The sequence below is a fragment of the Schistocerca cancellata genome, chromosome 6 (assembly GCF_023864275.1).
Source record: "Schistocerca cancellata isolate TAMUIC-IGC-003103 chromosome 6, iqSchCanc2.1, whole genome shotgun sequence".
In the NCBI taxonomy this organism is placed as follows: domain Eukaryota; kingdom Metazoa; phylum Arthropoda; class Insecta; order Orthoptera; family Acrididae; genus Schistocerca; species Schistocerca cancellata.
The window spans coordinates 347,050,696-347,066,805 of NC_064631.1; the positions used below are offsets into that span (position 1 = coordinate 347,050,696).

Genomic DNA, 16,110 nt, shown 5'->3' on the forward strand with positions numbered 1-16,110 from the left:
GGCAGAACTAGGCCTGAGCCAAAAAGGGAACAGCGGATGATTTATTTATTTTTAAAGTAACACAACTGTAGAAGTAATAGGGTCTCATACGATTGTATCGAAAAGAACTTCATGATCAAGCCCTTGAAACCATGCGACGCTGCTGGCTAACTGCTGCTTCGTCTCCTGCCTGGGGAATTATCAGATTGCAGTACTGGGAGGGAAGGAATGAAAATTAGGGTTCAACACCCCATCGACAATAAGCCTGGTAAGCTGGAACATGAACTCCGATGGAGAGGAAATCGGCAGCGTCTTGTCGCCTTAATCGAAGTAGGGAAACTAACTAATTCCTAAATTTAGACGTCAGAATGATGATTTGGGTGCGGGTCCAGTGCCACTTCGCTCGCTTGGCAGTATCGCCGGAGATTCGGGGAAGCACACTGCTCCCCCAAGTTATCAATGTCTGCCTCTAAAAGGAAACCTCCACTTACTCTCCAAGCAGTTCATCAGTTGTCATCACATGCCTGAGTGGATCACGGAACAGTTGTGTTACAGAGGAAACGCCCATGGTAGTGCCGCCTTAGGTCGAAGGATCTGAGCCGTAACAGTTGCAACACAACCACTGCTGACCTCCAGATGGTACCTGTACAAGAAGAGAATTATCGCAAGCCATTTAGGGCAGTGTGAACAACAGTTTGAGAAGCCATCGTGCACGCTCCTCTGCCCTGCTAGGACGTAACACCCCCTACGAACATTATGTACTCCAGCATATGTGCTATAGTGCTCCAAGGATACCGTTTTGTGTACAGGCTATTGCTGGGCTAGAAGTTGTGCTGTAGATCTCAAAATTCCCTTAACTTGTGGATTATGGCTTTGTGACGGTGATGAGTTTTCCTTTACTCATCAGTCTTTAGATTAGTTCGATATTGTTCTCAGCTCTTTCCCATATTATCCACTACATATAACGTCCTCAACAATCTGTTCGCACAGTCTAAGTCTTGTCTACAGTGAAGTCTAGAGCAAACCTTTATGGCAGCAATGGATATCGAACAGCTGGCGATTATAGTCATGGTGGTCCCTATAACACGTTGTCTCTTCTGCATCTTCTGACATCGAGTTAATTAAATGCCTTGCCGTATGCCTATGACCTTCTGACCTGAGTCTTATGCAGTTTAGTAAACTTATTTCTTTGCCTATTGTTCTTAATATACCTTATCTGATGCTTCATCCTGTCCTCTTATTTTCTACAGTTCAAATTATCCTTCCCCAGTTTTTTATAGTTCACATTTCCCGTCAGTACACAAAAAGCATGTTTATTATGGACACCAACAAAAGGCAGAACAGAACTCCCGCCTGCTGTTTATACAAACATATTCCAGAATACACAAGTCTTAGAAATTTAGAGAACGTTCTAGACATGATAAATACTAAATATCAAATATTTACTGGTGATCAGATTTGAATTGGAGACTCGCAGCATGCCAGCCATCGACACTAACTGCTACGCCACAGCACAGTTTGCAGCGTTTCTCTCTCTTCAGAGAAACAACGACCCTCTGTTTCAGAAGTTCTCTTTCTAGTCGCTCACAGCACCCAAATCTGGATATTTTCAGTAGTCGATGGTTCAAATGGCTCTGAGTACTATGGGACTTAACATCTGAGGTCATCAGTCCCCTAGAACTTAGAACTACTTAAATCTAACTAACCCAAGGACATCACACCCATCCACGCCCGAGGCAGGATTCGAACCTGCCACAGTAGCGGTCGCGCGGTTCCAGACTGAATCGCGCAGAACCTCTCGGCCACACCGGCCGACTTTTTCAGTAGTCCTCTGTGAGGCAGCGCTGGAGGATCATTGCGTTCGCGTCGTGTTGTCATATCCTCTTCACTATGGTGAACGTTGAAGCTAACTCCTCCCATCGAAGCTTCGTGATCTTAGAGTGGGTTCCCTCGAACGAGAAGCCTCAATCGTCGATCGGCGCAACAGGATTGTAGTAGGGCGGCATATGGTAGACATGTAAGACATCCCTGCGCTTAATCCTCTTGATGAAGCATCATAAGCTTCGATTTCGTCCGACAAGTGACGACTGCGACGGATAAAAAAGACTGAGATTGGAATACATCCGGCACATAAGTGAGGACGTAGCTTGCAAGTGCTACTCTGAAGAGGTTGACATATGAGAGGAATTCATGGCGGGCCGCAACAAACTCAAAAAAGAGCTCTTTGATAACTTTTCCTATAGGTAACGTTTCGCGCAGGCTTTTATACTGTGCCAAATCTACTGGGCTGCACCTCACTTCACAGAGCTTAGCGTTATAGCGCTCTTGAACCTTCTCCTCGGCGTCCAGCTACTGTAAACGAACCAGCTGTCTTGCGTCTTCGGTCCTGGTGTTAAACGTAATGATTCTGAGTATCGTCCATTTGAAACGGGAGCAGTATGTCCACTGTCGTTTTGACCTCTCGACCATGGAGCAGAAAAAAATAAACATTGTGAAGCTGTAGTGTTTTGCTTTACTGTGTTGTACGTGAACCTCACAACGGGCAATACTGTATCCCCATCGCTCTGTTCGAGTATTCTGTGAGGCCATTCGTCTGTGGGTGGAAGGCATCCTGTCAGGATGATGTCACAATGTGAATTACCTCTTCCCGACGATCATATATCATCACACAGGATGCGACATGTTTCAAAATTATGTTTCCTACAAGGAAGCCTGTAATTTCTGGAGCTTCAGCAGTCGGCACAGCTTTGGTAACAGCGTAGTGAGTTAAGTAGCAGTGCAGGCTATTATCCATCGATTCCTGCTTGATGACTTCAGGAACCTCCACAAGAGGTGGAATGGCGCTGCTGAAGGCGGAATTGGGATTTGATGCCTCGGAGGTAATTGCGGCATATGCTTCCGTCGCTGGCTCACATAGTTCCTAACATATCAGCAGAAACCTAGCCAATGGTACCTCCATCTGATTCTACAGTCTTCGCGAATACAAGGTGACCAGATGTAAGAGCGTCCTGGAAATGATAGCAGATAACTGACCATAGAAGAGCTGGGATGACGGTTTCCGCCCCGCCAGCTCATAGTTCTTCGTATACAATCGTTTGTTTATTAACTAGAAGTCATTTAATGCAGCTACGACTGAGATATGATCCACGCTGCCGTGTTGCACTACAGAATTTCGTGAAAGACAGTTCGCGTCCTTGTGTTTGCATCTACTTTCATATACCTGTGGTGTCGCACTTCTGTAGCTTCAGTCCTCATCTCACCAGTCAACCCAATGAACCCTCCAGGCTAGTCAGCCAGCATAGGTAGCGGTGATCTGACACAACGTGAATGGTTTGCCCCTAAATATGGCCAAAACTTGTTGATGGCCCAAATAACTGCAAAGCAGTTGTAATCTTACCCTCCCACACATCACTATTAAAATTCTCTGTCTTTGCACAAATTTTGAAAGCTTCGAGAGGTGTAAGATATGCAAAAGAATAACTTTTTACTTATCTTAATTATCTCGTTGTTGCTGTCGATGGCTCAGAGTCTTGTCTGGGGGTACATTTTGCAGCTGAAATTTCAATTTTGTAGGTTCTTGATGACTAACTAACTGATGAAGATTTGCCTGTATTACTCTCGAATTTTATTCGTTGTCACATCTATCAACATCACATCGTTTTTACATTTTCCTCATTCAAAAACCCAATAATTACATTGTTGGTGACAACTTAGAAAACGTCTACTTCCATCAGAGCCATGCCCACCACTACTTACATTCTGCGGTACTCACATTATTGCAAAGAGTTTACAAAGCAAAAGAGTTTACAAACTTTCTTTACCAAAGAAGAATCTTCACCAAATTATATCATTATTTTATAAATAAATCCAGAAATATTTTTAATAATTAGTGTTAGATTGTACAATTTATAATAGGAATTTTAAGTATACCAGAAATTTCGTAATTTCAAATATTTTTAAAAGAAGAGTAATTTTAACTGTTAGTATACACTCCTGGAAATTGAAATAAGAACACCGTGAATTCATTGTCCCAGGAAGGGGAAACTTTATTGACACATTCCTGGGGTCAGATACATCACATGATCACACTGACAGAACCACAGGCACATAGACACAGGCAACAGAGCATGCACAATGTCGGCACTAGTACAGTGTATATCCACCTTTCGCAGCAATGCAGGCTGCTATTCTCCCATGGAGACGATCGTAGAGATGCTGGATGTAGTCCTGTGGAATGGCTTGCCACGCCATTTCCACCTGGCGCCTCAGTTGGACCAGCGTTCGTGCTGGACGTGCAGACCGCGTGAGACGACGCTTCATCCAGTCCCAAACATGCTCAATGGGGGACAGATCCGGAGATCTTGCTGGCCAGGGTAGTTGACTTACACCTTCTAGAGCACGTTGGGTGGCACGGGATACATGCGGACGTGCATTGTCCTGTTGGAACAGCAAGTTCCCTTGCCGGTCTAGGAATGGTAGAACGATGGGTTCGATGACGGTTTGGATGTACCGTGCACTATTCAGTGTCCCCTCGACGATCACCAGTGGTGTACGGCCAGTGTAGGAGATCGCTCCCCACACCATGATGCCGGGTGTTGGCCCTGTGTGCCTCGGTCGTATGCAGTCCTGATTGTGGCGCTCACCTGCACGGCGCCAAACACGCATACGACCATCATTGGCACCAAGGCAGAAGCGACTCTCATCGCTGCAGACGACACGTCTCCATTCGTCCCTCCATTCACGCGACACCACTGGAGGCGGGCTGCACGATGTTGGAGCGTGAGCGGAAGACGGCCTAACGGTGTGCGGGACCGTAGCCCAGCTTCATGGAGACAGTTGCGAATGGTCCTCGCCGATACCCCAGGAGCAACAGTGTCCCTAATTTGCTGGGAAGTGGCGGTGTGGTCCCCTACGGCACTGCGTAGGATCCTACGGTCTTGGCGTGCATCCGTGCGTCGCTGCGGTCCGGTCCCAGGTCGACGGGCACGTGCACCTTCCGCCGACCACTGGCGACAACTTCGATGTACTGTGGAGACCTCACGTCCCACGTGTTGAGCAATTCGGCGGTACGTCCACCCGGCCTCCCGCATGCCCACTATACGCCCTCGCTCAAAGTCCGTCAACTGCACATACGGTTCACGTCCACGCTGTCGCGGCATGATACCAGTGTTAAAGACTGCGATGGAGCTCCGTATGCCACGGCAAACTGGCTGACACTGACGGCGGCGGTGCACAAATGCTGCGCAGCTAGCGCCATTCGACGGCCAACACCGCGGTTCCTGGTGTGTCCGCTGTGCCGTGCGTGTGATCATTGCTTGTACAGCCCTCTCGCAGTGTCCGGAGCAAGTATGGTGGGTCTGACACACCGGTGTCAATGTGTTCTTTTTTCCATTTCCAGGAGTGTATATCCATTGTAACACATTAATTTGTTTTTTATACATTTTAGTCTGAAATATAATACATCGTATACAAAACCATATGAATTCTTTTAATAGAACAGCTTGTAAGGTGACTGTTTATGTTTTCTTGTTGGCAACGTTATGTAGCGCTCTATATGAAAATCACTGGCTGTGCTGTGTGCAGTCTGTGGCTAGTTTCCATTGTTGTCTGCCATTGTAGTGTTGGGCAGCTGGATGTGAACAGCGCGTAGCGTTGCGCAGTAAAAAAAAAAAAAAAAAAACACTACAATGGCAGACAACAATGCAAACTAGCCACAGACTGCACACAGCACAGCCAGTGATTTTCATACAGAGCGCTACGTAACGTTGCCAATAAGAAAACATAAACAGCCTACATACAAGCTGAGATAATTTTAACCTATGCTAGAATCGATAGTATACACGGTATCGGTTATATCTAGAAAAAAAAGGTAATGTTAGAGGAGAGTGATTCATTATACCGTCTTTCTGAGTTGTAATAGTTACCTACTGTGTTTATACTTGACGCTGTTGTTGTGGAAAACCAGGAACAGTATGAATATTTTTCTGTTTTGGTCGTCACATGGGGGTACATGTTTTTTATTTGCGTAAAACATACTTGGGGATTCTAAATCAGCTAGTAAGAGACGACATATACCTTACTATGGCATTCAAACAAAATAGTATGCATTTAAAAACATTTATGAAGCATATCTAGGAACTGCGATGGCGTTCAACGAGTTTAGTACTGTATGTAGAGACTGCTGGAATCGTACGCAGTGCGGGATTTTGGTTATTGATAAAACACGACAGCTTAATGATGGACGAACAGTCAAAACTTTGAAATTTTTTTTAAAAATAATGTAATGATGTGTGAGAGCGTCAGTACACAGCACACCATAGAAAAATACCGTCATGTCACTCGACCTCACAGGCGAATGTAAGTAATCCTCACAGTCCATTAATCAGTATTATTACGGATCTCTACGAAAATATGAAATATATTGATACAAAGCACGAAATCTATGGAATTTCATAGAAAAACTTTATATCTCAGCAGACCAAATGATGGACTTGAAAGTACCCCATCAGTTCAAAAAGTTTCGAAAGTGGTTTAATAAAAAATAGAGAAAAGTTAATATGGTGGTTTTAAGCATCAGTTGTTTTACATAGTCTCCCCTAATGGAGTACAATGCAGAGTATGTTTGTACAATCATGTGAAAACCTCTGAAAAGTTATTTTTGGGATGGTGTTCCATTTGGATGTCACGTTCGCTCTTTCTTCAGTGTTGCCAAACTCTCAGTGACCCATTCTGCACTTGATCGTGTTGTGGTAGCTTCGTATTGATAACACTAAGTCGCGTCACCTGTCATGATTCCTTTTCCTGGAAGGAATTTTCCTCGTTTCTCATTTGAATCAGGTTGTGGCTGGGGTCCACGCATTGTTGCTTTCGTTCGGGAGTCAAGATGTGCGGGACGAACTTCACACGCACTTTTCTCTTCTCCAGAACATTCTGGAAAATAACTTGAACAATTGATTCAGAGCTGTTCAGTCCTTTGCTCCATACCGATTTGTGTCACAGAAACGTTGTCACACTATGGCCGCAGATCCACTACCTAAGACTGCCTACTCACAACTGCTCGTGGAATAGATATCTGTTGTTCATAGTTGTTTGTTCATGTTGCCACCGTAGGTACTTCCCTGATTTCGCTTATACGCCAGAAAAAAGGTGAATCTCTGATTATTTTGGACGGGTGTTGCGTTTTTCATCTTGCACGCCCCATTACGCCGAATCCTACGTAGAGGCAGCTCCTAAGCTCAACAAACGCTCTCCTATGCAGGTGGCAGTGCGATGGAAAATAATCCCTGCATTCTCTTGCGACTGAGGAAAAAGTCAGGATATCGCGAACACACCATGGTACGTTATTCTTGTAACTGAAAGAGTGAGTGAAGAAGAGAGCTATCTACAGCATAGGAACTCCCACTGGCAAAAAATTAGCCCCGAATTTTTATCTTCATTCATTTAGAAGATATAGTCTTGTGAAATCGATAAAAATATGTTCAAATGTGTGTGAAATCCTGTGGGACTTAACTGCTAAGATCATCAGTCCCTAACCTTACACGCTACTGAACCTAAATTATCCTAAGGACAAACACACACACCCATGCCCGAGGGAGGACTTAAACCTCCGCCGGGACCAGCTGCACAGTCCGTGACTGCAGCGCCTTAGACCGCTTTTTTTTTATCTCATTTTTGTTCTCTTTCGTTCGTTACATCTGCTTGGGGCGGACGTCGCAAGACACCCGTTTAAGTTCGTTGTTGATCGATTAACTCAGTTTTTTTTATTACAAAGGGCAGCTTACCCTCTGACCGAACACGCTGAGTTACCGTGCCGGCGGACCGCTCGACTAATCCCGCGCAGCAAATCGATTAATCTTTCGAAACACCTTGTATTGTTCTCATTATCCAGTACCAATAATTAGCTAATCAAATTTCTGTTAAAGGAAGCGGCTCAATATGGGTTACGTCTAATTTCTGTCGACATATTTAGGGCCCAGGAACTTGGCAATTACAAGTGCATCTAGTTTATTTTTATTTAACCTCATTTTCAGTAATCTCTATACAGCTACGTATCTCTAATTTTCCTTCCTCCCATGCCAAGTGCCTGTTGCTATCTTCTGAAAGCCGTCCCGCCCTGCAGCTGTGTAGGTGCGCCAGTGTGAGCGTGTGCGGCGACGTGTGTTGCAGCAACTGGCTGGCCAGCTCGGCGCTGGGGCGGCGCGTGGCGCCGGCCGCGCTGGACACGGCGGCCAGCAAGGAGGACGTGCTCGAGTTCAACAGGGTCTTCCCAGACGTCGTCAGGGACCTCACCGAGACCGGCCGGCACCTCGACGCGCCCTCCGCCACCAAGCGCTTCGCCAAGGTGAGCCTCCTCGGTCGTTTTTATATCAGTTTTGAATAATTTGCTATCTGCAGTGGTGTGCAAAACTTACGGACGAGAGAAGCTTTCGCATGATGTCTCACTGCCAAGTAACGTAACTCGATGAAACTTGGATCATTCATACACAGACAGACAAAATCGCAGCACCAAAGAGTAATTAATGTAGGGTAATGAAATTTCGGGAATACATTTATTTACGTAACATATTTAAGTGATCAACATTGTAAGATCACAGGTTAACGTAAGCGCGAGATAAGTCATTGCAATGTGAAACGCTGGTACATTAATAATCAGTGTAACCGCCAGAATGATGCATGCAAGCACCCAAACATGCATCCATTGTGTTGGACAGGGGCCGGACGTCAGTTTGTGGGATGGAGTTACATGTCTGTTACATTTCATCGGTTAATACAGATACGGTTAATGCTGGTTGTTGATGATATTGGAGTTGTCGTCTGCTGATGTCCTCTATGACTGGAGATAGTTCTTGTGATCGAGAAGGCCAAAGCACTATGTCAACAGTCTGAAGAGCATGTTGGGTTACAACAGCAGTATCCTGCTGGAAAACACCCCATGGAATGCTGTTTATGAATCAGACTGATGTACAAATTTGCAGTCAGGGTGCGTGGGATAACCACGAGAGTGCTCATGATGTCATACGAAATCGCTCTCTAGACCATACCGTAGGGTATAGGTCAAGTGTATCTAATATGCAGAAAGGTTGATTTCTTTCTTTCTTTCTTTCTTTCTTTCACTTACGCCATAGTCCCGCAGCGATCGCAGGGTCGGCGTGGTTACAACGGATTTGGCAAGGTGAGTTTTAGGGGTGGCCGGATGCCCTTCCTGCCGCCACCCCGTACCCCCAGGGATGAAATCAGTGTACCCCAGCTGTTGCATATAGTGTAAATCGTGAAATAGTGCGAACGTGTTTCAAATGTCTGCGACGCGTGTAACTGAGGCGGAACGTGGGGACCAGCCCGGTATTCACCTAGCGAGATGTGGAAAACCGCCTAAAAACCACATCCAGGCTGGCCGCCACACCGGCCCTCGTCGTTAATCCGCCGGGCGGATTCGATCCGGAGCTGGCGCGCCTACCCGAGTCCAGGAAGCAGCGTGTTAGCGCTCTCGGCTACCCTGGCGGGTCATGCAGAAAGGTTGATTGCAGGCCCTCAAATGAGCTCTTTCTAACCAACACATGGCCATCACTGGCACCGAGGCACAACCAGCTTTCGTCAGAAAACATATAACAGACCTCCACCCTGCCCTCCAGTGAGCTCTCGCTTGACATCACTGAAATCGAAAATGGCGGTGGATTGGAGTCAATGGAGCGCACGCTACAGGGCTTCTGGCTCGGAGCTGTCCTTGATGTAACCGATTTGTAGCAGCTCGCTGTGTCACTGTGGTCCCAACTGCTGCTCAAATTGCTCCTACAGACGCACTACGATGCGCCACAGCCATACGCTGAACACGATGGTCTTTCCTCTCGGTAGTGCCAGGTGGTCGTCCGGAGACCGATATTATTGCGACCGTAACTTCCCGTGACCGACGCTGCCAGTAATCGTGTACAGTGGCTACATTCCTGCCAAGTCTTTCTGAAATATCGCAAAAGGGACACCCTGTTTCTCGTAGCCCTGTTAGACGATCTCGTTCAAACTCAGTGAGGTGTTCATAATGGCATCTTTATCACCTTAAGGGAATTCGTGACTAGTATCAACAACCACGTCCAATCTCAAAGGCAACTAACGCTCATGACCGTTACAGCATGTATTTGCATCTTCATAGTGGCGCCACTGGCGCTACTAGGGCCACTCTTATTCGACTGGCGCGGAACTGGAACTGAAATCATCTTTGAAATGTAGAAACACGCCTACCAACTTTCGTTTATATTGCACAACTCCTTGTTGATATTGCGATTTTTTCCTTCAGTGTAGACAGAACTGCTATAGTATAATACAAAAGATAATTGAAAGAAATACGGAATGAGACGAACAGAAATGACACTTTTATTCAAACACAGTAAGTGCACTGAAGTCACTGCAATTTATGGTGACCTACTGTACATCACAAAAGTCAGGACATGGTTGTTAACAAGCTGAGTGATCATGTCTGACAGAAGTGCATGCTCCGCAACGCGCTCCCATGCTGGCCACAAGGCTGGTAAAGTATTCTCATGGCAGGGCGTTCCATCCTTCCATCAGCGCGAGTGACGACTTCCGGATGGTCGTTGGTGCATATGGATGTGCTGCAATTCGCCTCCCCCAAGCAGCCCACGCCTGCTCCGTGGGACGAACAGAACAGTCTATTTGCCGAACATCCCTCCATTCCAAGAGCTCCTCCACTTGTGCTATTCGATGCGATAGAGCATCGTCATCATTAGAAATGAAATTGTGGCTGAAAGTACCCCTGGAAAGAGTCACGTGGCATAGGAGTACAGCGTCACAGTAACGTTGACCTGTGAGTGTGCCGTGTTCAAAGGATTGCAGGTCAGTACACGCATGCAACATTATGTTCCCCGAAACCATAACACCTGGACCACCAAAACGACAATCTTCCTGGGCGCATAACCTGTTCCCACCTCTCGCCATACGAGGGCACATCCAGAATCGTACACAGAATGAACCTGCTCTCATTCCACTCCTCGTTTGCCCATCCCCCGTGTTCTTGATACAATCGCAAATGGTACCGCCGATGTCTAGTTGTCAACTGAACACAACGTACTGGTCAGCGGACAAAGAGACACCGCTATGCAGTTGCCGCACCACTGTCGAGCGTGAGACAGCATGCCTTGCAGTCCTCTTAAATGTGGTTACAACTGCACCCGCTGTTTGACGTGTGTTCCTTCTTGCCTGTTGCGGAGTATGGCAAACGTCTGCTGCTGTAATTGACCGTGGTCGGTCACCTCCTCTCCTTCGGGCAGCAGTGCCTTTGGTTGTGGGGCTCCACATACAGTTAAGCAATGCTGTGGGCAATACCAAGCTCCTGGGCTACATTCGTCACACAGCGTCTTCTTTCTGCTTCCCGACGATTTCTCACTGTGTGATGTCATCCAGGCCATGTTGTAATGAAGAACAGCGCGACATTTCACCCTAACTTCTCACTGATTGACGGAAACCGTGCCTTCAAGTGCCTCGTGTTGCATAGCTAGCCCTTTTAGCGCGATAGTCAGGCTGACCTCACGCATTGTTACGTCCAACTTTCTGTACACGACTGGCAGACTTTTGGCAACATGCTCGTGCATTTTCTTTCATTTCCACCTTATTGTTAATATGTTATGTTACTTTACATATCTCGTCCTTAAGTGTTGCAGAGCATGTAATTGCCATTTGACTGTGAGGACCAGGCAGTACTTTAGCACAAGTTCGGACATTATGGGCTTAGTCAACTCAAAAATAGTTCACGTCAGTGGTTCACTTCACATCTGAGAAGTAAGAAGCCGAATGCTGTCTTCCAATGTCACAGTCCCAACAAACAGGGAAGACATTTGAATTTGACTGGGCTGATGTGAAGTGCAAACGAAAAGGGGAGGGGTGGGAGGGGTGCTGAAGTGTTGCGAGTACAATGAATTACCGCTAGATGGTACACCCTTACCGAATGTACAGTGTAAGTCTATAGTGCCACCTCCCTTCTTTTTTTATCTCCATGGTTGTATATCTCCATAGCAAGCAGCAAAACATTTACAACTCGAACTAGCGTCAGGACAATAAGTTTAGAAATACGTAACTGAAATTAAAAGACGGTGCATCACAAGGAAATGTATATTAGTTTCTCTTTGTACCAAAATCTTGTAACAATATTCCTCGTTAGTGAAATCTGCGTTAAGACGGCCTGGCCGCAATTCCCGACCAGCTCACTACACCAACAGCTCGCCACTCGCGATTTCCAGCGGTGAATGCGCCAAGCAAGAAAAACAGCTGTTTCCGTGATTTTTGCTTATGTAACTTCCAGTTCATGTCAGCAGATACAAGTCCGCGTGCGGAACATTTTCACAGTTAACTCACAGTAGTAAAAAAAATCAATCTGCTTTGGCATGACAAGTCTGACCATTCACTTGTGAGTTCCATACAAGAATACCAGTCTTGGAGCACCTAGCCCATGGCAGCCCAATTCGGAGGAGTCAAAGTTCCCCGGGCGCAGCTAGCCGCGCGTAATGGCCGTGGTGAGGTATCCTCGAAGTCTACATCTACATCTACATTTATACTCCGCAAGCCACCCAACGGTGTGTGGCGGAGGGCACTTTACGTGCCACTGTCATTACCTCCCTTTCCTGTTCCAGTCGCGTATGGTTCGCGGGAAAAACGACTGTCTGAAAGCCTCCGTGCGCGCTCTAATCTCTCTAATTTTACATTCGTGATCTCCTCGGGAGGTATAAGTAGGGGGAAGCAATATATTCGATACCTCATCCAGAAACGCACCCTCTCGAAACCTGGCGAGCAAGCTACACCGCGATGCAGAGCGCCTCTCTTGCAGAGTCTGCCACCTGAGTTTGTTAAACATCTCCGTAACGCTATCACGGTTACCAAATAACCCTGTGACGAAACGCGCCGCTCTTCTTTGGATCTTCTCTATCTCCCCCGTCAACCCGATCTGGTACGGATCCCACACTGATGAGCAATACTCAAGTATAGGTCGAACGAGTGTTTTGTAAGCCACCTCCTTTGTTGATGGACTACATTTTCTAAGGACTCTTCCAATGAATCTCAACCTGGTACCCGCCTTACCAACAATTAATTTTATATGATCATTCCACTTCAAATCGTTCCGCACGCATACTCCCAGATATTTTACAGAAGTAACTGCTACCAGTGTTTGTTCTGCTATCATATAATCATACAATAAAGGATCCTTCTTTCTATGTATTCTCAATACATTACATTTGTCTATGTTAAGGGTCAGTTGCCACTCCCTGCACCAAGTGCCTATCCGCTGCAGATCATCCTGCATTTCGCTACAATTTTCTAATGCTGCAACTTCTCTGTATATTACAGCATCATCCGCGAAAAGCCGCATGGAACTTCCGACACTATCTACTAGGTCATTTATATATATTGTGAAAAGCAATGGTCCCATAACACTCCCCTGTGGCACGCCAGAGGTTACTTTAACGTCTGTAGACGTCTCTCCATTGATAACAACATGCTGTGTTCTGTTTGCTAAAAACTCTTCGATCCAGCCACACAGCTGGTCTAATATTCCGTAGGCTCTTACTTTGTTTATCAGGCGACAGTGCGGAACTGTATCGAACGCCTTCCGGAAGTCAAGAAAAATAGCATCTACCTGGGAGCCTGTATCTAATATTTTCTGGGTCTCATGAACAAATAAAGCGAGTTGGGTCTCACACGATCGCTGTTTCCGGAATCCATGTTGATTCCTACATAGTAGATTCTGGGTTTCCAAAAACGACATGATACTCGAGCAAAAAACATGTTCTAAAATTCTACAACAGATCGACGTCAGAGATATAGGTCTATAGTTTTGCGCATCTGCTCGACGACCCTTCTTGAAGACTGGGACTACCTTTGCTCTTTTCCAATCATTTGGAACCTTCCGTTCCTCTAGAGACTTGCGGTACACGGCTGTTAGAAGGGGGGCAAGTTCTTTCGCGTACTCTGTGTAGAATCGAATTGGTATCCCGTCAGGTCCAGTGGACTTTCCTGCATGCTTGGGTAGCATGTGATTCGCGGGAGCGACGTAGTGCTCCCAGTTGCGGCACTGTCAGGGATGTGCGCACTGCTGGTGTCGAACTGGCGCCTCTCGTGACGAAGCTAGCGACGCAGTGTTTCCATGGTGGCTGCTGGAGTTCTACTTCATAACAGACCGGCGTGTATTGGGTACGCCTTGCCTACTGTACTTTTATCATCTGGGTCTGCCAACGGAGTGTCGCCCACGGAGCAATAGCGCAGGTAACTTGTCAACCGCACCTGTAGCGCGTTTAGCTGTGGTGGAAGCGAACATCTTGGATACAACATTTTACATTTATAAATTTTGTGATCATCATTCTATAAATTATGTATTGACTCATTCCATGATCAAGTTGCTTTGGCTGTATGGTACCACGGAACTTGATAAATGATTACATAATAAATAAATGTCAAGAAGGATGAACGGAGACTACAATATCAAGTCCTATCGATGACGAGGTCACAAGCTCAAAATGGACAAGGATATGGAAGTTTATTGGAACCGTCCTAGCATTTATCTTACTGACTTAGGGAAACTACAGGTAACCTAAATCTGGACAGCTGTCCATATCAGTTTTCACGGAGAAACTTCTGGCAAGGACGATCAAGTATTATGACATGCATGTGTGTACTGTACTTGCTGTTATGCATTGCAAGGCTGTAGGACCACGATGCCACGCTTCCGTGGCCTGGGCGATGCCGACTCTGCGAAAAACTTCATTGTTTCTGTTAAATGTCGTATCGTATGCTTTGTAGAAGGGTTCTGGAAGGGAGTATGTATCCACAGCAGGAATGTTTCGATTTTGTGAGACCCTAGAATCGTTTTGTTTTGGACGAAGCTGTGACTTAGTTTGGCTTGGTATAAAAGTTGCTGGACGGCCAGTTCAGTTTTTTTTATAATGTGCATATGTGACTATAAAGGCCTACTGAGATGAAATCCTGCAAGCTTATGTACGTCATTATATTGCAGTAAGTGGTGATTCATTCCAGAAGATGTCAGTGGTCGACCTCACAGTGATCACGAATTGGACAGCCCGACCTCACGATATGGATCCCCATCCCTCTGTCATGCTGCTAGTAGCTTCGTAAATAAATAGCATTCGTCTCCTATGGAGGACATAGGAACGATTTTTAACTGTGTCATGCACTGAAAAGCCAAAGAAACTGGTATACTTGCCTAATATCGTGTAGGGCCCCCACAAGCACTCAGAAGTGCCGCAACAGAACGTGGTATGAACTCGTCTAATACCTGAAGTAGTGCTGGAGGGAATTGAACCATGAATCCTGCAGGGCTGTCTATAAATCCGTAAGAGTACGAGGGGGTGGAGATCTCTTCTGAACAGCACGTTGCAAGGCATCCCAGGTATGCTCAATAATGTTCATGTCGGGAGTGTTTGGTGGGCAACGGAAGTGTTTAAACTCAGAAGAGTGTTTCTGGAGTCACTCTGTAGCAATTCTAGACGTGTGGGGTGTCGCATTTTCCTGCTGGAATTGCCCAAGTTCGTCGGAATGCACAATGGACACGAATGGATGCAGGTGATCAGACAGGATGCTTACGTACGTGTTACCTGTCAGAGCCGTATCTAAATGTATCAGGGGTTCCGTATCACTCCAACTGCACACGGCCCACACCATTACAGAGCCTCCACCAGTTGAATAATCGGATTCATGAGGTTGACCTCATACCTGTACATGTCCATCCGCTCGATACAATTTGAAACGAGACTCATCCGACCAGGCAACATGTTTCCATTCATCAACAGTCCAATGTCGGTGTTGACGGGCACAGGCGAGGTGTAAAGCTTTGTGTCGTGTAGTCATCAAGGATACACGAGTGGATCCGAAAGCCCATAACGATGATGTTTCGTTAAATTGTTCGCATGCTAACACTTGTTGATGGCCAAGCATCGAAATCTGCAGTAGTTTGGGGAAGGGTTGCACTTCCATCACGTTGAACGATTCTCTTCAGTTGTCGTTGGTCCTGTTCTTGGAGAATCTTTTTTCGGCCGCAACGATGTCGGAGATTTGGTGTTTTACCAGATGCATAATATTCGCGGTACTATAGTGAAATGATCGGACGGGAAAATTGCTACT

General features: G+C 46.1%; 1 protein-coding gene across 1 annotated transcript in view; it reads left to right on the forward strand.

The window, feature by feature from the left end:
• LOC126191163 (farnesyl pyrophosphate synthase-like) overlaps positions 1–16,110 on the forward strand; it is a 266,033-nt gene that overhangs the window by 77,150 nt on the left and 172,773 nt on the right. The window contains exon 2 of the mRNA XM_049931935.1: positions 8,146–8,320. Coding sequence (XP_049787892.1) covers positions 8,146–8,320 — 175 coding nt within the window. The remainder of the gene's footprint in view (positions 1–8,145; positions 8,321–16,110) is intronic.